General features: G+C 41.6%; 1 protein-coding gene across 1 annotated transcript in view; it reads right to left on the bottom strand.

Annotated features, from left to right (window-relative positions):
• LOC126267741 (uncharacterized) overlaps positions 1-23,296 on the bottom strand; it is a 76,889-nt gene that overhangs the window by 44,616 nt on the left and 8,977 nt on the right. The window contains exon 2 of the mRNA XM_049973043.1: positions 4,379-4,566. Within this exon, the coding sequence (XP_049829000.1) occupies positions 4,379-4,566 (188 nt within the window). The remainder of the gene's footprint in view (positions 1-4,378; positions 4,567-23,296) is intronic.

The raw sequence follows: 23,296 nt of genomic DNA, 5'->3' as shown, positions 1-23,296 counted from the left end.
TGTGATAAACTAATCAGCAGTTTCTTAAATATTGTAACATGTGTGGGCCTCAGTATGTAAAACCCGACTCTACTTAAATTTCTTGTAGAAATTACAGGAAAGTATCAAGTCAACCCTCCATTATTGTAATTAATGTGAAAGCTCTGTGGTTTTATATTAAACTTCTTAACTATGTTTTTTTTTTCTTCAACAAAAGGTGGACGTTACGGATATGAAAGTAGCTAGGATGATTGCAGTTACTAGTAGATGGGAGCAATGGCAGGAGGGTGTCCACAATGAGGAAATAAAAGAAAAACTGTGAATGAACTCTATAGATGTAGCAGTCAGGGCGAACAGGCTTAGATGGTGGGGTCATGTTACATGCATGGGAGAAGCAAGGTTACCCAAGAGACTCATGGGTTCAGCAGTAGAGGGTAGGAGGAGTCGGGGCAGACCAAGGAGAAGGTACCTGGATTCGGTTAAGAATGATTTTAAAGTAATAGGTTTAACATCAGAAGAGGCACCAATGCTAGCACTGAATAGGGGATCATGGAGGAATTTTATAAGAGGGCTATGCTCCAGACTGAACGTTGAAAGGCATAATCAGTCTTAAATGATGATGATGATGATGATGATGAACGAAAGGTTATTTTTATTTTATGTTGCAACAAAAGGTGCATTTGGGTGTCAACAAAACGGCAATGTTCACACAAATGACAACACATCAGATGCCAACAAGACTATTTAAACTTTGTAGTCTGTCTTCTCTGCCCACAGAAACCTCTAAAATGTTATAAGAAGAAGTAGGATAAGAGTCGATCCAGCACACCTCATTGCAAAAAATTATTTGCTTTTTCAATTAGAGAGATAGTGTCAAGAATATTCAGAACATATTTGTGTACCAGCTAAAATTCCGGCGATGCGGGAGACAAGCCAAAATATGGACTGTCCCGTTTTCTTTACGAGACGAATTCCAGCTGGCAGGTGTGCTTCTACGGTTCACTGACAACAGAGAAACAGGCGACAACGAAATTAAATTATTCTGCATTGTCGTTCTTCCATAGCACAGTCACGTCAAGTAATCCTAGTTGGTCAGTTCATCGCTCCGTGTTTAAAGGATGATTACTTTGGGCGCCGGTTGATCATTAAAAATTCACACCATTCAGAACACCTATTGTCAACTGATCTCTGTTTGGGATTGTTGCCCCCCCCCCTTGCGACCACAAAGTTGTGACACTGTAATTGCCTGACGAAGTGTTGTCTTGCCTATGTGGGCAGATGATTCACTGATTAAAAACAGTAATTGCACCTACGCTGAAATAAATTTTGCAGTACGAGTAATGATCAAAACATTTTTATTAATGTTGTGTATGTCAGTTTCTTTCCACCTACTATGATGTACCACTACAGTATTAATTTAATTTCACATTCTTTGCCACGAATAAGTACTGCATTTGAAAATAACCGTTTCTCTACTGTGTATGTATGAATCTGTAATACTTGCGTGTCAAAATTTATACTACTGCAGCTGATCGGTATGCGTCGTGCATGCCTGTGTCTTCAGTGCTGGTATACACACAATAAAATATTCGCCGTCTCATATCCTTTAACGACACAGTGGCCGCACCACTTACCATTCTGCCCCTGAGGTAAGCGGCAATGTGGTTTATAGTCGAATTAACATACGTCAATTCAAATTAGGCACAGCTTAAAGTATTACTGTCTTTATATGGGTTTTTGTTTCTTACCCAGCAGGAGAACTGCTCTTTTAAGATACTGTTTACATTTGCTGACATTTTTGGATTTGGCTGTTAGTTTCGTTACAGGTCATCTGATCGCTAGAATCGCCTTGACCAAAGAAGACAAAATAAATATTCCAGAATTCGAATCAAGAACAGCTGCCAACATGAGTAACATAGAAGTAGATATCCGTGGAGAAGAGAAGCATCTTAAATCATTTAATAAATGCAAGTCTTCCGGTCCAGACTGTAAACCAATCAGGTTCCTTTCAGAACATGCTGATGCAATAGCTCCATACTTAACCATCATATGCAGCCTCTCGCTCGACGAAAGATCCATACCCAGAGACTGGAAAGTTGCACAGATCCCACCAATATTCAAGAAAAGCAATAGAAGTAGTCAACTAAATTACATGCCCATGTCATTAACGTCGATATGCAGCAGGATTCTGGAACATAATTTGTGTTCGAACATTCTGAATTACCTCGGGGAGAACGGTCTATTGACACCCTGTCAACACGGATTTAGAAAATATCATTCTTGTGAAACACAACTAGCTCTTTATTCAGACAAAGTGTTGAGTGCTATTGAAAAGGGATTTCAAATTTATTCCGTATTTCCGGATTTCCAAAAGGCTTTTGAGACCGTACCCCCACATGCGGTTTGTAATCAAACTGCGTGCTTATGGAATATCGCCTCAGTTATGCGACTGGATTCGTGATTTCCTGTCAGAGAGGTCACAGTTCACAGTAACTGGCGGAAAATCATCGAGTAAAACATCAGTAAGACCTGGCGTTCCCCAACAATCTGAGCAGCCGCCTTAGGTTGTTTGCAGGTGATGCTGTCGTTTATCGTCCAGTTGAGTCATCAGAAGATTTAACAAATTACAAAACTATTTAGAAAACACATCCGTATGGTACGAAAATTGCCAATGGACCATAAATAATGAAAAGTGTGAAGTCATCCACATGAGTGCTAAAAGGAATCCGTTAATCTTCGATTACACGATAAATCAGTCCTTAGGCAGTAAATTCAACTAAATACCTAGAAATTACAATTACGAACAACTTAAATTGAAAAGAACACATAGAAATTGTTGTGGGGAAGGCTAACCAAAATTGCGTTTTAATGACACGGCACTTAGAAATTGTAACGGATCTACTAAAAAGACTACCTACACTAAGCTTGTTCGTCTTCTTTTAGAATACTGCTGCGCGATGTGGGATCCTTACCAGATAGGACTGACGGGGCACATCGAAAAAATTCAAAGAAGGGCAGCACATTTTGTATTAACGCGAAATAGGAGAGATAGTGTCACTGAAATGATTCAGGATTTGCCGGTAGCTGTGGAGGAGCGGTTCTAGGCGCTTCAGTCCGGAACGGTGTTGCTGCTACGGTTGCAGCTTCGAATCCTGCCTCGGTCATGGATGTGTGTGACGTCCTTATGTTAGTTAGGATTAAGTAGTTCTAAGTCTAGGGGACTGATGACCTCAGATGTTAGGTCCCTTAGTGCCTAGAGCCATTTGAACCATTTGATACAGGATTTGGGGTGGATATCATTAAAACAAAGGCGTTTTTCGTTGCGGTGGAATCTTCTCACGACATTTTCATCGCCAACTATCTCCTCCAAATGTGAAAATATTTTCACGGCGCGAACCTACATCGGGAGAAACGATCGCTATAATAAAATAAGGGAAATCAGAGCTCGCGCGAAAATAGAGAATTATTGCGAAGATGGTTCGATAAATCCTCTGCCAAGCACTTACATGTAATTTGCAGAGTAGCCATGTAGATGTAGAAGTGCCTCTGGTAATCATACGGTTCGCAAGGTTTTGTAGTTGCCTGTCACCGGTAACATGAATTTCAACCTGTTATCATCATGACCACCATGGAATAAAGAAGGAAGAATCGCTTAGGCTTTTCCTCAAGGCTACGGGAATCTTTCTGAACTTCGGTGTACAGAAGTGCTTCATTTTTCCAGTCATGTAAAGAAGAGCTGCTGCATACTATATATTAATATAAATATGGAGCTTTTGGGTCCTGTCAGGATACTCGACATGGTTCTGAATAAAATAAACAATTTTCAATCTGAAACTTCCTGGCGAATTACAAATGTGTGCCGCACCGAGACTCGAACTGGGGACCTTTGCCTTTCACGGAGAAGTGCTCTACCAACTGAGCTACCCAAGCACGACTCACGCTCCGTCCTCACAGCTTTACTTCTGCCAGTACCTCGTTTCCTACCTTTCAAACTTTACAGAAGCTCTCCTGCGAACCTTGCAGAACTAGCACTCCTGAAAGAAAGGATATTGCGGAGACATGGCTTAGCCACAGCCTGGGGGATGTTTCTAGAATGAAATTTTCACTCTACAGCGGAGTGTGCGCTGATATGAAACTTTCTGGCAGATTAAAACTGTGTGCCGGACCGAGACTCGAGTCACTTTGTCATCACCAACACAGTGCAGAACGTCAGAGCTGAGAGAACTGAGAATGGAACACAAGGGAAAACTGAAAGTTGCCTACACATCTTCACTTCAGGTAAATATACGTATTTTACTTGGACAGATAGCTGCAGAGTTAAACTAAATGTTTGTGGGTGGTTGTGGTTCAGGTGTTAGAGTGGCAAGGTACAAGAGCGCCGCCCAGGCTGCGTCTTCACCTGTAGTAACCCACGAAGGTGTACATGCTGGCGCCAGTCGGCACTCCGCAGGTGGGGTCCATGACGCGCTCGGGCGGCTCCGTCACCCTCGCTGCCGGCACCTTGCCTTTGACCACTGCCATCAGCACGAAGCCCAGCAGCGGGTAATTTGCTATGACTGCACCGCCTTCGTCGCCCCTACAAACTCCCTGCAAATGTGGACAGTTCATTAGTACGCCATGCCGTTTCGTGTCTTCTCGTACAACGGGGCTCGTCAAGTCCCCATACCCCACTTAACGTTGTACAGCTGAGAAAATAAACAGCTACACTAAGTGATCAAAAGTATCCGGATACCTGGCTGAAAATGACTTAAAAGTGCGTGGCGCCCTCCAACGGTAATGCTTGAATTCAGTATGGTGCTGGCCTTTATGACAGCTTCCACTCTAGCAGGCATACGTTCAATTAGGTGTTGGAAGGTTTCTTGGGGAATGGCAGCCCATTCTTCACGGAGTGCTGCACTGGTGTGCTCGGTGAGGCCTGGCACGAAGTCGGAACTCCAAAACATCCCAAAGCTGTTCTCTAGAATTCAGCTCAGGACTCTGCCAGTCCATTACAGGGATGTTATTTTCGTGTAACTACTCCGCTACAGGCCATGTATTATGAACAGGTGCTCGATCGTGTTAAAAGATGCAGTCGCCATGCCCGAATCGCTCTTCAACAGTAAGAAGAAAGAAAGTGCTTAAAACATCGATGTAGGCCTGTGCTGTGATAGTGTCACGCAAAACAACAAGGGGTGCAAGCCCCATCCATGAAAAACACGATCCCACCATAACACCACCGCCTCCGAATTTTACTGCTGGCACTACACACTCTGGCAGATGACATTCACCGGGCATTCGCCATAACCACACTGTGCCGTCGGATCGCGACTTTGGTACCGTGATTTGTCACTCCACACAACGTTTTTCCACTGTTCAATCGTCCACTGTTTACGCTCGTTACACCAAGCGGGGCGTCGTTTGGCGTTTACCGGCGTGATGTGTGGCTTATGAGCAGCAATTCGACCATGAAATCCAAGTTTTCTCACCTCCTGCCTAACTGTCATAGCACTTGCACTGGATCCTGATGCAGTTTGGAATTCCTGTGTGTTGGTCTGGGTAGATGTCTGCCTATTACACATTACGACCCTTTTCAACTTTAGGCGGTCTCTTGTCAGTGAACAGTAAGCTTTTGTGCTGTACGTGTCCCGTCACGTTTCCAGTTCACAATCACATCGGAAACAGTGGACCTAGGGATGTTTAGGAGTGTTTAAATCTCGCGTACAGACGTGTGATGCAAGTGACACCCAATCACCTGACCACGTTCGAAGTCCGTGAGTTCCGCGGAGCGCCCCATTCTACTCTCTCGCGATGTCTATTGGCTACTGATGTCGCTGATATGGAATACCTGGCAGGAGGTGGCAGCACAATGCACCTAATATGAAAAACGTTGGTTTTTGGGGGTGTTCGGATACTTTTGATCAGATAGTGTATTTTACTGTTATCCTTGGACGTGTTGCAAACATGTTTGACACTTCCGTGTGAAGACAAGGGACTCGTTGATCATGTGTGGCTACAGAGGGACTTTGTTGTTCAGATTGTAAGGTTTTTCATGTTATGAACCATTGTAAATAGTTCACCTTTACTGTACTGGGGCGAAGATGCATGAGCATGAGTAGTGGATAAGATTCTTGACTCTGTGTTTAATGTAATCTATGGTATGCCTGCTCGCCAGTCAGTTGCTCAGCGCTAGGACGTTTTTATTAGAGGCATAGTAGCGAGTTTTAGACAGCAAAATCTGATATCTGTTAATCTGGGAGAAATTACCTCGAATACTTCATTATACATATTAAACCTTTGCTTGACTAGTATGGATAGAGAACGTCCTTTGAGGAATCTTTCAATGTAACCAATGCATCCACAAGAAATTGTTTAATATTTCAGGACATCCATTGAAGATGCCTTGTATCTCACCTACACTCTTCTGAGTAAACAAGATAAATAAAAAATGTAATGTGTAACAAGCAAAAGACGTTTATTTTTTAAACTCCTGTAACTTAATGAAATGTTTGTTTGTCACAACTACTAATTGAAGAAAATCATTGACTTTTAGATAGCCAATAATATTCGTGATCAGTGTTAATTTGATCTCTTTGTTTTCATTATGTCATAAATAACTCAGTTGGTTTAAATGTCTGTGATTTTTGTAATGAGTGAATTTCGTAATTGCTAGAGTTCTCTCATGTTGTACAGTCTGTTTTGACGGTAATCAGAGATTAATTTTTCAAGAACGCTTTTCGTTAATGTAAAACCGTCCTCCATTATTCTCACTAAGTTTAAAATATTACGTCATTTGTGCATTTCCTTCAATATTCAGTGTAAATTAACCTGCATACTGTGTACAACACCTGAAAATTCTGACTACGTATTGTTCGCTCACAAGATCTATCCTGAAAGAAAAGTAACTTACTTCTCGCTCGGCATGCTGTATTATGTCTGATGAACTGAAGTTCACAAAAACAAATTGAAATTAACAAATGCACTCGCTACTAAATTTTTCTTTGCTTGTCAGAAGTAATCTATAGCTAAATGTTACCTAACTTTCATAACGTACTTCTGTGTTGAGTTTCAGTTAAACAATTCTCAATTAGTATTTTCATCATTTCTAATTTGGCATTTCACTAAGATTAAAATTTTGTTTCGCGACACTGTTCACAAGCACAATGCAGGGCCAAAGACTGGTCAGTATCGGTCATCAATTGAAAACGATATCTTCAGATAACGTTACACGAGGAGAAAGTTTTCTGAAAAAGGATATTCAGTGTTTCATTCATAGATAAATTACATAGAAAGCTTGCAAGATGTGAGAAGATAGATGAACAATTTCCGGATCGCTGGACTGGATGTGATTCAGCGACATTTTGAGTCCTATAGCATTGGTAACTATGATACCCGAATTCTTCCACACTAGACAACTCATTATGAGGAATAGTCAAATACCATGTGACTCAACTCCGCTAGAAAACTGCTAAAGAATTCCGCGAAAGTGTTAATGAAACTTTCCACGCATAATTCCTGAGAAGCTCTGCAAAATGTCAAGGAAGGCATTGAGACGCATAGTTCTCTATGCAAGGCACGATGGTGGATATTTAAGCAACTAACGCAGCTGGAAGCTTGAGAAAATTTTATTAGTTTATCGCACCATAAAACCACCCATTGATTTCTCTTGTTCACTATGTGGAGTCATTTACAAAAGGTTTTCAAAATAATGGGAACGTCTGTGTTCCACAACATCTGTTATAGTGAAGGTTGCTGGACTGAAATGTTGTAAACAATGAATTACATTTTCGTCGACGCAACTGGGTAGACATACCGTATGTAAAACGGAAGGTGTCTGAAAGACAACGGGTCAGTACTACTTCAGTGCCGTTCACTGAGGTTACTCTATTTCACGTTAGTACTGTGTTATGAAGATGATAGGTCTGTCTGGGCGCAAGTCTTGGAAGCAATAAGTACCCATACTAAAAGGATAAGAGATTAAGAAAAACTTGGACTAGAGTAAAAAATAAAATACTTTCCTAACAATTCTTACGTGCAGTTACACAACCTCACACGCACACACACACACACACACACACACACACACACACACACACACACACATACGCGCGCGTGCACACGCACCACACACACGTGGTAAAGTATCGTGACTGTTCCACTGCACATTTTCCCACGTAGGTGATCGCAAATGAGAAGAGGTAATAATACGTAATATATACTAAAGTGTTATAATGTGACATAATTAACTTGTAACCAATAGTTAATGAATATATATACTGCTTTCTGTTTCATGTCCAGTGCACGAGGAACACAACTTCCCGATGCGAGTGTCTTCACAGTAACCGCCGCGTTTGCTGACGCTGGTTACCGTCACAGCATTAACGACAGCCAGCAATTGCTAGATGCTAACAATCAGTGCTGCAGGCCTCTGAATTCAATGTACTCTAGTAAAGAGAAACAGGTTTGTATTGCAATCTCAAGAAATATTGCAATGAGAATATTGTAACACATTATATACCGAGTTCAAGTTCTTTCACTTCCTTGTTAGTAAATCCTGAGGGAAAATATTCTGTTTATTGCTTCAAAGAAGCCAGTTATACCTGTGAACAAATGAATAAAGGAAATATACTTCTATTATTAATTACAACCCCATTTACTAAAAAATAAAAATATTTATTAACAATTACTGGCATAGTGGGAAAATTTTATAATTATTCAATTACTGAAAAATCGGAAAACTGTTTAGTTCTGGAAGCTTTCAAAAGATATTGGAGTAAGTGGGCAGATGTAAATGACCATTGTTTCGTATACTACCACGATGTAGAACTCTGACCACTAAACATAGAACTTCAGGGTGCCTGTATATTCCTGCTGTCTGCATCATCTGGCATATTATAGTTAGGCACTATACGTCTCTACGTAATTTCTGATTATGAAACTTACATCAATTGTAGTAATGGTGCCCGAAGCATAAATCTATTATCTAAGCACCATATCACGGTTAACGTCCTCAGAAGTTGTCCATATAAGGTACGAATTTTACAATTTCTCAAGTGAATTTGTTCATGCGAATGGTTATAGAGAATTTAGTGCTCCAGAAATATCCCGTGTTCTTTGGACCTTTACTGTACATATCCTGCAAGAAACCAACAGTAATTTGCAATATTATTTCCGAAAGCCTTTGTCATCACTTTGTTTGTGTATTTCCGTTGTTGAAATAGATTACGTTTAGTAGCCGGAAGTAAAGAAAGCCTTCCTTATGTCTCGATACTTAATCTTCTGTTTAGAGAAATACGTGGTCTCATTTGCAGTATGCTGGTAGGCAATGTGCCAATTCCAATATCAACTAGTGTATGTAAAAATGAATTTCGCTTTAAACTTTTTTAATGTCAGTTTACTCGCATATTTAATTTGTTCCTGTTTAGGACATTCATAACTATATCACCATTACAGGCATATGTAATGATGTTCACCTTTCTTTGAGAGCTTTGGACGACAATAGAATTCATGACTGTCATTGTCTGGACCACGCTAGAGTTTTGAAATAATACAGTAGCACAACTGTTATAGCTCTTGCACTACTTTTGAAACAGTTTATTTTATTCTTCCCCAAAGATCTGGAACATCTAATGTAATAAGCTCATTTGGGCGCAGAAACGGAAGGTATTTTCCCTTGGCGGCCATGCAGTACACTGCGCAACATAGTTAAATGGTCACTTTTCTGCAACCCAGTATTCGCCTCCCACTGCAACGCAGAAATTTGAAGTGTGGCTCAAAGGTGGCACTAACGTCCTGTGCAAATAGTGCGTCACCCTCGGGCTCACTAATTCTTCAAACAGAGTGTCGACACATGCGAGAAAAGGACAGAGTTCAGAAGTTCATGTGATGTGTAAGGTGGGTCAGCGATATCACACTGCCGCCAAACTTTGCCATAATTCTGCCAGCGTGGAAACTATGACTTGTCATACAATGGAAAAGTCGTCATACCTTCTCTAACCCACATTCACGCCTCCTCTCGACGCCTCTGCGATGGAGGTCAGAACAGCGACCCCCACCGTTGAAATCACGCGGTTTTCTTACGAATGGCCGAGGAAAATGTTTCAGACACATTGCCGCTCAAAATCGACTGGAAAAGGCCTCAGGAGGTGTAATAATGGGCGTCAATCGAAGGACCTCTTCCCCTGGGGCCTTAATTCCCACACATTTCGCGGTCGAAAACGACGGTTACCAGTGTGATGAGGAACAGGACGGCGTTCTTGACAACATTCGATACTGCTGACATCCGCCAGACGATTCTACTCTTCTTTAATGACGTCTTTAGAGTGTAGCACGACCGCAGTTTTTGCTCTGACATACATAGTGGAAATTGTAGGGTTCGTTCAAAACCATTCGACGATTTCGGAGCGTGGACGGAAGCAGCGTAGAGTGTTCATATTTTTTAGGTCCTCCTGTTTTGCGCCTTCCTGTGGCGTAATCACGTGGAGTTTCATAACCTCACAGGAAATATGAGAACAAAAAGTCTGCATTGTAAAGTAAATTTTTTAAAATAATCTTATCGAAACATTCCAATCCGTGTAATTTGTTTCATTTGACACTGTTTGCAATGTGAAACTGGAGGTTCTACCTGCACTCATGCTCATAAATTAAGGATAATGCTGATACATGGTGAAACAACGCTCTGGTGGGCGGTTTGAGGGGTTTAAATCACCTCGGGGTATGACCATGCGGTGCATTTGACCTGCGGTCGTCGCACGGTGGAAGTCCACATACGCAGAGTTGTGTTGGTGCATGTCAGAGTACGGTGCAGCGAGTAAGTGTGCAGACGTTATCGGACGTGCTAATGGTGACTGTGTGTTGAAACTGCCTCAAAGAATACATATTGATGACCTTATCAGGGGTGGAATTCTAGGGCGACTGGAGGCTGGTCAAACACAGCAGGTCGTAGCACGGGCTCTCCGTGTGCCACAAAGTGTGATCTCAAGATTATGGCAACGATTCCAGCAGACAGGAAACGTGTCCAGGCGCTACAGTGCAGGACGTCCTCAGTGTACAACACTACAAGAAGTCCGTTACCTCACCATCAGTGCCCGTAGACGGCCACGGAGTACCGAAGGTAGCCACTGGAACAGTTGTCTCCAGACACACAGTCTATAGACGACTGAACAGACGCGGTTTATTCGCCCGGAGACCTGCAAGGTGCATTCGACTGACCCCTGGTCACAGGAGAGCTCGTAAAGCCTGCTGTCAAGAAGACAATACATTGTCATTAGAACAGTGGTTCCAGGTTATGTTCACAGACGATTCCAGGTATAGTCTGAACAGTGACTCTCGCTGGGTTTTCATCTGGCGTGAACCAGGAACCAGATACCAACCCCTTAATGTCCTTGAAAGAGACCTGTATGGAGGTCGTGGTTTGATGGTGTGGGGTGGGATTACGATTGGTGCACGTTTACCCCTGCATGTCCTTCACAGAGGAACTGTAAAATGTCAGGTGTATCGGGACGTCATTTTCCACCAGTATGTCCGCCTTTTCAGGGGTGCAGTGGGTCCCACCTTCCTCATGATGGATGATAACGCACTGCTCCACCGAGGTAACATCGTGGAGGAGTACCTTGAAACAGAAGGTATCAGGTGAATGGAGTGGCCCGCCTGTTATCCATACCTAAACCCCGTCGAGCACGTCTGGGATGCTCTCAGTCGACGTATCGCTGTAGTCTTCAAACCCCTACGACACTTGAGGAGCTCCGACAGGCACTGGTGCAAGAATGGGAGGCTGTACCCCAGCAGCTGCTCGACCACCTGATTCAGAGTATGCCAACCCGTTGTGCGGCCTGTGTACGTGTGCATGGTTATCATATCCCATACTGATGTCGGGATACATGCGCAGGAAACAGTGGCGTTTTGTAGGGCTGTTTTCTCAACTTATCACCAATACCGTGGACTTACAGATCTGTGTCGTGTGTGTTCCCTATGTGCCTATGCTATTAGCGCCAGTTTTGTATAGTGCTACGTTGTGTGGCACCAACTTCTGCAATTATCCTTAATTTATGAGCATGAATGTAGTTGAAGAAACTATCGCAGAATCTTCGTACTGGAAAGGTTTCAGACCTCTTTGTAGTAACTCACTAAGCCCACATGCTGGCCCATCATTGACATTTTCAAAGGAAAAGAGTCTTTCAAGAGGTTTCTTCCGCTCAACATACCTCCGTAGAATGGCAAACTGACTTCTGCAGGTCAGTAACTGTTGTTTCGTCTGGCTGCGCAGAAATAAAAGTGGCAGCATTAATGCCTCTGATCAGTTCTTCAGTGTAAATTCTTCAATGAAAACTTCATAAATACTCTCCAAGAGTTCGTTTTGTATAATGTGTGGCGTATTTTTGCAGACGAATGTCTACAGCTGTTTAAGCGGTGATCTAACATATTCTCAAGATTTTCTGGAAGAGATAACAAATGTAAGAGATTCTCACTGCGAGCGCTTAGTGCTAACTCATGAGTTCCACAAAATGTTGGAAGTCTAGTGCACTATTTAATATGTGATCATTCTTCACAACTAATTCATTATGTTACTGAATTAACATTTTCTAATCTGAGCCAATATGAGTAGCAGTGTTAATGGTGTCAAACATTTTGTGTTTGCGAGCAGTGTCTACTATCCTCATGCTTCTTAATTATTTCACTTAAATGCCTTAGATCCTTTGGGCTGACCGTTGTCCACAATCATTCACCGCCAAATAACACACAACAGAAGTAATATAACTTGTGTTTCTCTTGACTCACTGTTAGACACGACTTTTTGCAGAACCATGTACAGCAGAAAGTTCTTTCTGTTGAGCTGAAACAGCATGATATCTTTTGATTGGTGAGCGCCTAATCGCTTGATTTCTAGCTTCTGTTCCATACTTAATAATTTAAAGAGCGTTTTTGGCAAACTACCTACTTTATTCATTTTAAAATTTCTGTAAGAGCACCCCAGTTTCAATCACACAGCTCCAGAATATTGAACGCTACTGAGAGATACCCCATTTGCTTTGCTTGCAACATTTCCCATTGATGAATAGCATAAGGTGGGGGGGGGGGGGGGGGCAGTATGCAGTAATACAACGACTACAGTTAGGTGCATATAGTGATGCGAGGGAAAATTCGGATAATGAGCCCAACTCAGCTGGGCGCAAAAATTGTGTAGATGTGCGAACTGATGAGCCAGGAGAGTAGTAACGTGACAGAGACAGCAGGGGTCGCTGGATGCGCGGAAAGGTAATCCACTGGCCACGCCTGTGGTGGCTTTAGCCTATGGTATGGCGAGGGGCAGGTGGAGAAAGGGAAACAGCTTGGTCATGCATGTCACTACGACTGCAGTTTTCGGAACTGAGGGTGTGGTGGAAGTATGAGCGATCTGATACTGACCTTCAGTATTGGATAAATAGGGTGGGGAAAGGAAAACAAGTCCGTCGCTGTGGAAGAATGTGCTTAGGGGAGAAAGAGGGAGAGGAGTAGGGGCAAGACTGCCCCAGCTACTGGCAGCTCAGGCAACAGAGTAGTGGCAACTATGCCTAATAAACTTCGCTCTCTATCATTCGTGCTACACCACACTATAACACTAAAAATACACAAAATAAAATTATATCGCAAAGTTTATGGTGGCGTGGGGCAACTCTAACCCTTAAGAATCATCTCTTGCAACCATTTAGTAGCCCAATGTAGAAACTAATATATTTGACAGGTAGAAGGGAATATCTACGGTTTCATTCAAGTGACATGAGAGATTTGTATCTGTTTAAATATGGTTTAGAATGTGCATATTTCTTACGAATGACACATTTCCACCAGTTACAAAGCCTTTCCAAAGACTTTTGAATTTTTAAGTGTTCACACTATGTTAACTTCTTGCAACCAACTTTTTCTTTTGATATCTGGGTTCAAATACACTCCTGGAAATTGAAATAAGAACACCGTGAATTCATTGTCCCAGGAAGGGGAAACTTTATTGACACATTCCTGGGGTCAGATACATCACATGATCACACTGACAGAACCACAGCCACATAGACACAGGCAACAGAGCATGCACAATGTCGGCACTAGTACAGTGTATATCCACCTTTCGCAGCAATGCAGGCTCCTATTCTCCCATGGAGACGATCGTAGAGATGCTGGATGTAGTCTTGTGGAACGGCTTGCCATGCCATTTCCACCTGGCGCCGCAGTTGGACCAGCGTTCGTGCTGGACGTGCAGACCGCGTGAGACGACGCTTCATCCAGTCCCAAACATGCTCAATGGGGGACAGATCCGGAGATCTTGCTGGCCAGGGTAATTGACTTACACCTTCTAGAGCACGTTGGGTGGCACGGGATACATGCGGACGTGCATTGTCCTGTTGGAACAGCAAGTTCCCTTGCCGGTCTAGGAATGGTAGAACGGTGGGTTCGATGACGGTTTGGATGTACCGTGCACTATTCAGTGTCCCCTCGACGATCACCAGAGGTGTACGGCCAGTGTAGGAGATCGCTCCCCACACCATGATGCCGGGTGTTGGCCCTGTGTGCCTCGGTCGTATGCAGTCCTGATTGTGGCGCTCACCTGCACGGCGCCAAACACGCATACGACCATCATTGGCAATAAGGCAGAAGCGACTCTCATCGCTGAAGACGACACGTCTCCATTCGTCCCTCCATTCACGCCTGTCGCGACACCGCTGGAGGCGGGCTGCACGATGTTGGGGCGTGAGCGGAAGACGGCCTAACGGTGTTCGGGACCGTAGCCCAGCTTCATGGAGACGGTTGCGAATGGTCCTCGCCGATACCCCAGGAGCAACAGTGTCCCTAATTTGCTGGGAAGTGGCGGTGCAGTCCCCTACGGCACTGCGTAGGATCCTACGGTCTTGGCGTGCATCCGTGCGTCGCTGCGGTCAGGTCCCAGGTCGACGGGCACGTGCACCTTTCGCCGACCACTGGCGACAACATCGATGTACTGTGGAGACCTCACGCCCCACGTGTTGAGCAATTCGGCGGTACGTCCACCCGGCATCCCGCATGCCCACTATACGCCCTCGCTCAAAGTCCGTCAACTGCACATACGGTTCACGTCCACGCTGTCGCGGCATGCTACCAGTGTTAAAGACTGCGATGGAGCTCCGTATGCCACGGCAAACTGGCTGACACTGACGGCGGCGGTTCACAAATGCTGCGCAGCTAGCGCCATTCGACGGCCAACACCGCGGTTCCTGGTGTGTCCGCTGTGCCGTGCGTGTGATCATTGCTTGTACAGCCCTCTCGCAGTGTCCGGAGCAAGTATGGTGGGTCTGACACACCGGTGTCAATGTGTTCTTTTTTCCATTTCCAGGAGTGTATATTGGTACCATGATTTGTACTTGTATTATTTATGATTTTTCTTTGTAGTATGAGTTTCGTTATTGATATGTATGTCCTAAGTAAGTGATATATATGTCTGACAATAATAATAATCTTATGATGCTTAACAGACAAATGGATGTGTGGCTGGTATAATGTTATAGGATGGTAAAATTAAGGAATGAATGAGTTTTTCTGTTTTCTGCAAAGGTGTTGCACTCTGTCATGCAATTACTACAACACCAGAATTAAAGTCATGTGATTCGATATATTTACACAATAAGGTTAGCTATACTACTATATAAAGACAGGTCATTGTTTAATGTTGTTAATAAAAATCTCAGAAAGTTCTTGAGAGATTTGTAACAAATTTTTACACACACACACACACACACACACACACACACACACACACATATATATATATATATATATATATATATATATATATATATATATATATATATATATATATATACGAGGGTCGGTCAAAAAGTAATGCCTCCCATTTTTTTCTACTTAAAAAAATTAAGTTAAGTGAAAAATATGAATTTGGCGCCATTCCTCAAACCTTCTTCTGCAATCCACTGCAGTAGTAACTTTCTGTGTCAACAGGTGGCAGCACAGCAGAAGTTTGTAAGATGGCCGACATCGATGTTCGTTTGAGACAGCGTTGTGTGATTGAATTCTTGAATGCAGAAGGTGAAACGCCCATACGCTTTCATGAAAGACTGAAGAAGGTGTATGGTGTTGTGACAGTGGATGTCAGCACTGTTAGACGATGGGTTCGTCGTTGTAAGGAAGCTGAAGGGCAAACACCGTTGACTGACGAAAAGCGGAGCGGCAGGCCGGTGAGTGCAGTGACTCCACACAACATTCAGCAAGTTGATGACATCATTCGTGGTGACCGTCGGGTGACTGCAGATGAAGTGTGTCGCATTATTTCTCTTAGTAAAGGCAGTGTGATCACGATTATTAAACAATTGGGGTACTCAAAAGTTTGTGCACGGTGGGTTCCAAGAATGTTAACCGATCAGAATAAAGAGGCAAGGAAAACAATAGCCTCCCAACACTTGCAGCGCTTCCGTTTGGAGGGAGATGAGTTTCTGAAAAAAATTGTGACCGGGGACGAAACATGGGTGCATTTTTGTGAACCCGAATCAAAGAGGCAGTCAATGGAGTGGCGTCACTCAAGCTCGCCGAGGAAGAAAAAATTCAAAACTGTGCGATCGGCAGGGAAAGTTATGGCAACAGTTTTCTGGGATACAGAGGGTGTGATTCTGGTTGATTTTTTGGAGCAGGGATGCACAATAAATTCTGTTCAATACGTCACAACCCTCAAAAAACTTAAAGCACGTCTTCAGCGAGTTCGCCCAACAAAATCAATGGCAGATGTTCTTCTTTTGCATGACAATGCAAGACCACACACCAGTCGTCACACCTCTGACGAGATTGTCAAAATTGGATGGGAAGTTTTGCCTCATCCCCCATACAGCCCTGACCTGGCACCATCAGACTTCCATCTGTTCGGGCCACTAAAAGAAGCTCATCGTGGGATTCATTTTGATGATGAGGAGGCCGTCAAAACATCCGTGCGTCAATGGCTCAGGAAGCAGAGCTGTGATTTTTACCGTGCTGGGATACATGCCCTTGTTCAAAGATGGACCAAAACTGTAGAGATGGGCGGAGATTACATTGAAAAATGACAAAATGATCCTCAATGTTGTGGTTTTCAACCTATGTAATTGCATTTAAATTTCCTGACAATTAAACGTAGAAAAAAAAAAGGAGGCATTACTTTTTGACTGACCCTCGTATATATTTGTGTGTGTGTTAAGGCGATAGGTTATATGGAAAAAAATATCGAAAAAACTTCACAAATTTACTTCAGTTGCTTACACCATAGTCCAATAAACAAACGTTCAGATGAACATGGGCTACACATGTTTAATATATGTATGGAATGTAGATGTATGTATCAAATCTACCCCATTCCATAAAGACAAGTCATTGCTTAACATTGTCACCAAAAACCCATGCAGTTACTGGCTGACTTTCTTTAAATATTACATGATACTCTAAGAAATGTTTGTATGGACTTTCGCTACATATTTTTCTAAAGTATATGGTATATAAATATCTATGTACTGCATGAATGGGAAACATTACTAAAAATGACAAAAGTTCTTCACTGATTCACTTCATATTTTTACCTATACTCTGATAAACTTAGGACAGCCATAGGCCACAATTTTGCTAAGTTCACATGGTATGTATGTACATATAATACATCAGGAGTAAATATTTTTAGGAAATATCTTGAAAACTGCTGTACCAATTTATTTCAAATGTACATATGATACTCTGATAAACGTTCTGGCAGACATAGCCTATATAAGGTTTTAGTATATATGTTGAACAAATATGTGTGTAATACATAAGGAGAGAAGGTTATTGATAAAAATCTAAATAAGCTGTTGGCCAATTTACTTCAAAGTTTTACAGGATACTCTATTAAACATTGAGAATGACATAGGACATCCATTCTTTATATATATATATATATATATATATATATATATATATATATAGAGAGAGAGAGAGAGAGAGAGAGAGAGAGAGAGAGAGAGAGAGAGAGAGAGAGGATGTAGGCTGCAGTACGTACTGGGAGATGAAGAAGCTTGAACAGGATAGAGTAGCATGGAGAGCTGCATCAAACCAGTCTCAGGACTGAAGACCACACCAACAACACACACACACACAAATATATATTGTGTGATTTTTTTTTCTTCCATTTACAAATTCTAAAGATTGGTATTGATCGATGAAACGATTCTAACAAAAGCGGGCTAATGAAATTATGTCTCAAAATGCATCGTTTCCACGCTATAGACCATTTATTAAAACGTACATTGTTACAGAGATTGTACTCTAATACATTTGTACCACGCAGCCAGTCAATAGGTGTTGAAAATAGTTTCCTAGCACCATAACACATTTGTGTTTGCACCATAGCATGTTCTGTCTCACATATTCACATCGGTCAGCTTGCATCTGAACAGTGTCGAAGACAGCATTAATACACTGTTCCAGTGTCTCCACTTCTGGAATGGGCTCTGCTTACAGGACACTTTTGAGATGGCGTCATAACCAGAAATCACATGGGTTGAGATTTGGCAAACGAGCAGGCCATGAAACTGGTCACCCTCATCTGATCCATTTACCAGAGAAGACATGATTGAGATACATCCAGACATTAACACAGAAGTAGTCTGGAGTACCATGATGTAGCAGCCCCATAACCCTTCAAATCATCAGTGGCACTTCTTCCAATGGGGCAGGCGAATGCATCAGCAGAAAACGCCGATAGTCCAGGCAGTTAGGCGACATGGAAGAAAGACTGGTCCCAAAATACGGTCGCCTATTATCGCAGCCCACACATTCCATCTGCAACAACGCTTATGATTCGCTGTCACCATACCATGTGGGTTCTGCACACTATTCTGCAGTTGACTGTTGCGAAAGTTGAAGATACTACTCGTCGTGGCCTCATTTATGAATAGGATGAATGATACAAATCCCAGAATTGTGGTTGCCTGGTGAAGAAACCAAGGATAAAACTGCTCATTATGTGGAAAGTTTGTCGCCAGCAAGACCTGCAACGCCGTAAGTTATAAGTGTAGTAACTGTTGTCATGGAGAATGTCCCACGCGGTCATCTAGCTTACCCTGTACTGGTGAGCTAACTGCCTCGTACTGAAACACCAGTCGCCTTCCACAGTGTTAATCATATATTCCTCCAACTCTGGTGTCTGAACATATCAGACACGTCCTTCACGATTTCCTGCTTCCTGAAACTACCCTGTCTCAAAGAAACGGCGAAACACTGCTGCAAACATTGAATGCTGTGGTTGTTGTCCGCAGGGGTCTCCTGATGTAACCTTGCTGCCCGCTGCCTATTGCCATTTGCCTTTCCATAAGTAAACACCACGTTGGCAAGCTGTTGATACAAACACAGATCCATTGCGTACAACGCTCTGTCGCTTTCACCACAGGTAAGTTATCAAGAGAAGTGAATTTGTCACAACGTTACCAATTACTAAGGCAGGAGAGTGCGCTAGGACATGATGTATGACGAACAGAACCACCCTCTACGAGGAAACCATGCATACTGTGACTGTGGCTGCATGCTACAGTGCCTATTAGACCACAGACTCTGTAACAAAGTAATATTGAATAAATGGTCTGTAGCATGGAACTCATGCATTTCCGAACATAAGATCATTGAACCTATATTTCCATATCCTCTCATTGATCAATCCCAACAGTTTGTGCACAGTAGAAGATATGCAAGTATTTTGATATGTTATTCTACAAGTACGACTAAGAAAAAAGTTCACATAAACAAAGCTCCGCAAATGTTTAGTTTTGGAGTCACGATTAACAAAATGTTTTGCCTGAAATTTAACAACTTCGCTAATATGAAGCCATCGCGAAATTGTACAAGGTTAAAGTAAAGCACGTTTTCCATTTATTTTGTTGATATTGATCTGGTGAATCTAATAAAACATATCTCAGGCGTGTATCTGCAGTAGTTTTCCAGAACATCCACAGAAGCAAAGATTATTATCCAAACGAGTTAGTTTCCTGTATTGTTCAGTGAAAGAACATAATAACAACAGTGTATTTAAGTGAGACCACATAGTAACTCTTGTATGTTGTACATTATTTATAAAATAAGGATGCCTTTAAAATTTAAGACAACGAAATACTCTGATATGGTGTTTATTTATGGCAAATGTGATGATAACGCTACGGCTGCAGTTAACGAATATCACATACGTTATCCAACTCGGAGGAAGCCGAATGTACGAACCATTAGGAGAGTATTTCGAATGTTACGGGAGACAGGCTCTCTACCTAGCGTTCATAATCACTAAGAGTGCTCGATACTTGGAGACGATGATGAGGACAATATGGATGGTGTACAACGTAGCCTGGGTACCAGTACACTACGTATCTCTTAACGATTACGCATTTCACAATTTAAGGTATGGCGTACAGTAAAGTATAATAATCTGTATCCTTACCATAAACAAAAAGTGCATCATCTACATTTGGAAAATACTACCCTTCGCTTGGAGTTGCGCAACTGGTTAAATACTAATCTGCAGTTACGCAAATACATTTTATTTACTGTTGAGGCACAGTTTACTCGAGATGGTGTAAACAATTTACGTAATGAGTACGTATGGTCTGAAGCAAACCCACATTCAACAGTGCAACGCAATTTCCAGTAGCGATTTAGCATAAATATGAGGTGTGGAACAATCAATGCACACTTTATTGGACCATTCATTTTCCCAGGACTTCTAACTGGCGAGACGTACCTACAATTCCTTCAAGAAGAAATGTCCCGCTTGCTCGAAGATGTTCCACTTGTTACGCGATTGTAAATGTATATTCAACATGACGGCGCGCCTCCACATTTCGCCAACACCGCTGCTACATATTTAAATAAACATTTTCCCCAGAAATGGATTAGTCGAGGTGCTACATGTCTGTGGCCAATCAGATCGCCCAATTTAACACCAATGGATTGTTGGGTATGGGGATGGATGAAAGACATAGTTTATGAGGACAAAGTCGCTAGGCATTACTTGGTCGCATTATGAATGCAACATACGAAATTAACAACAACCCTGGGCTACTGAAACGAGCAACAAAATCTGTCTCAACATATATATTGGCAACGACATCTTGGTAGATGATTGTTGCAGTGTCTGTGTGTTTATGGGTTGCATTTTTTCATGTGACTTGTCAAGCCAATGGCAGCACGGCATCTCTTGCCGCAATTGTCACAAGTGTATCTGGCTGCTGAGGCAGGAGCAGTGGTAGCATTGCAGAGTTCGCAAAAATTACAGCATCATCAGCATACAGGAGTTCATGAGCGACTAAATATCCTACAAGTGCAGCTAAATTTATTGAACTCGGTGGAAACACTTTTGAACATTTATTGTGGACGTATTGTGAAAATGTATGTACACTGTACAACTTCCTTGGGCTAAGTAGTTAATAAATTAAAAATTTTACGAAATTATGTCTTTCGTTCTCTGGATGTTCTGCAGATACACATCTGGGACATGTTTTATTAGATTCACCAGTTTTGACAGCTTGATATTAGCGAAGTCGCTAAATTTCGGACAAAATCTTTGATTAGCGATAACTCCATAACTAAAACATTTGTGGACCTATGTTTATATGAACTTTTTTCTTTAGTTTTACTTGTAGTACCTGCATATCTTCGTAAATCTCCCTCTCTCTCTACAGTAATTTTCTTCTACTGTGCATGAGAGAGAGAGAGAGAGAGAGAGAGAGAGAGAGAGAGAGAGAGAGAGAGGAGAAACATTGTTCACAAAAATCTCGAAAAGAGCTTCATCTATTTACTTGAGATTTTTGTTATTATGGCACTGCATATGCTCCCTATTGTAAAAAATATGTTACAAATCAATGTAAATGATACTATCCATTCTTATTTGATATCCTTTTCAAAAGTGTAGCTTACTGTCTATTTTGAGCGTAGTGCATAATAAAAACGAGCTGGAATGTTCTGGCTGTATGTGTTAGGCTGCCATTCAGTAATCAATTTTGACTAAAGATTAAGATGTAAATACGCTTCTATGAATCAATAGCGCAATTTGCAAAGTGACATGACAATTTCTGGAGTAAATTTTCTTTTGTACATTACAAGTATTTGATAACCTTAAGGTTTTGACACACAGTTTTATTACACACACACTCACTCACACAAACATACACATACATTTAGCAAGATGTATGACACAAGAATCTGCCTGACAGTCCTGAAGAGCATACTGTTTAACTCTTACGAAAGAAGAGTTTAGTAGCAATTGTCTCTCTAAACAAAATAGGCCCAAACCGAGAATGCCTTTAGCACAATAAATCATAAATGTTTTAAATACTAGACGACGCAAAACGTCATTTGAAACTTTCTTTGGATTTGATGTAGTAGTAGTAGTAGTAGTAGTAGTAGTAGTAGCAGTAGTAGCTTTATTCATCTGTAGATCTCTTTTTACAAGGATATCGGACACGTAAAAGTATTTACAAATTTAGATCAATTTAAAATAAGCTAATTTGTACACACATACATTTACAGACTTCTAGTTAGAGACAATCATTAGATTTACTCCTGGTATACAATACTTTTTTTACAAATAACTTATTAAATAATGTAATCCCACATTGTTCACTCATATCTCACTATCAGTCACTGCACACACTATACACACATTGTTTCATTTCATTTCACACACACACACACACACACACACACACACACACACACACACACACACACACACACACATACACACAGTGGTGATCTCTGGGCCATTTTCTGCACCGCAACTTCCCATCTACTATCCTGAAAAACTGAGTCAGCGTCGCTCCATAATGAGTGAGTTGTTGAGCTCAGAAGGAGGAAGAGGTGTTAGTATTGTGTTATGCATAGCTTGGGGGTAAGTATTTCTAGAAATGAAAAAAACTAAGTGAAGGTGTTATGTGGAATATTGAATATTTTATAATCATTATTATTATTATTATTATTATTATTATTTATTTGTAAAACATTTTTATCAAACCCCTACTCTGCTTTAGCTAAATAATCCTGTAATGTATAAAATGTATTGTATAACAGGTACTTTTTAGCTGCCTTTTTAAATAAGTGTATTTTGGCAATTTCTTTAATCTCTTTTGGTAATTTATTGTACAGTTTTATTCCTTGGTAGAAGATACTGTTTTGAGCTTTATTTTTATTTTTTATTGGTAAATGAAAGGTGAGTGCAGTTGATGTCCAACTGTAATTTCTATTAAAAGTGGACGTGCTCATGTGGCGAGGGCCACTCTGGAACACATTCCACATTTTGATTAAATCAGTTCAAATCAAATAAAAGTTGATGCAATCAGCAAAATAT

This window comes from Schistocerca gregaria, chromosome 4, assembly GCF_023897955.1.
Source record: "Schistocerca gregaria isolate iqSchGreg1 chromosome 4, iqSchGreg1.2, whole genome shotgun sequence".
NCBI classification, from domain to species: Eukaryota; Metazoa; Arthropoda; class Insecta; order Orthoptera; family Acrididae; genus Schistocerca; species Schistocerca gregaria.
Note: the sequence above shows the minus strand (reverse complement) of the source record. Positions and strands in the feature narration are given on the sequence as shown.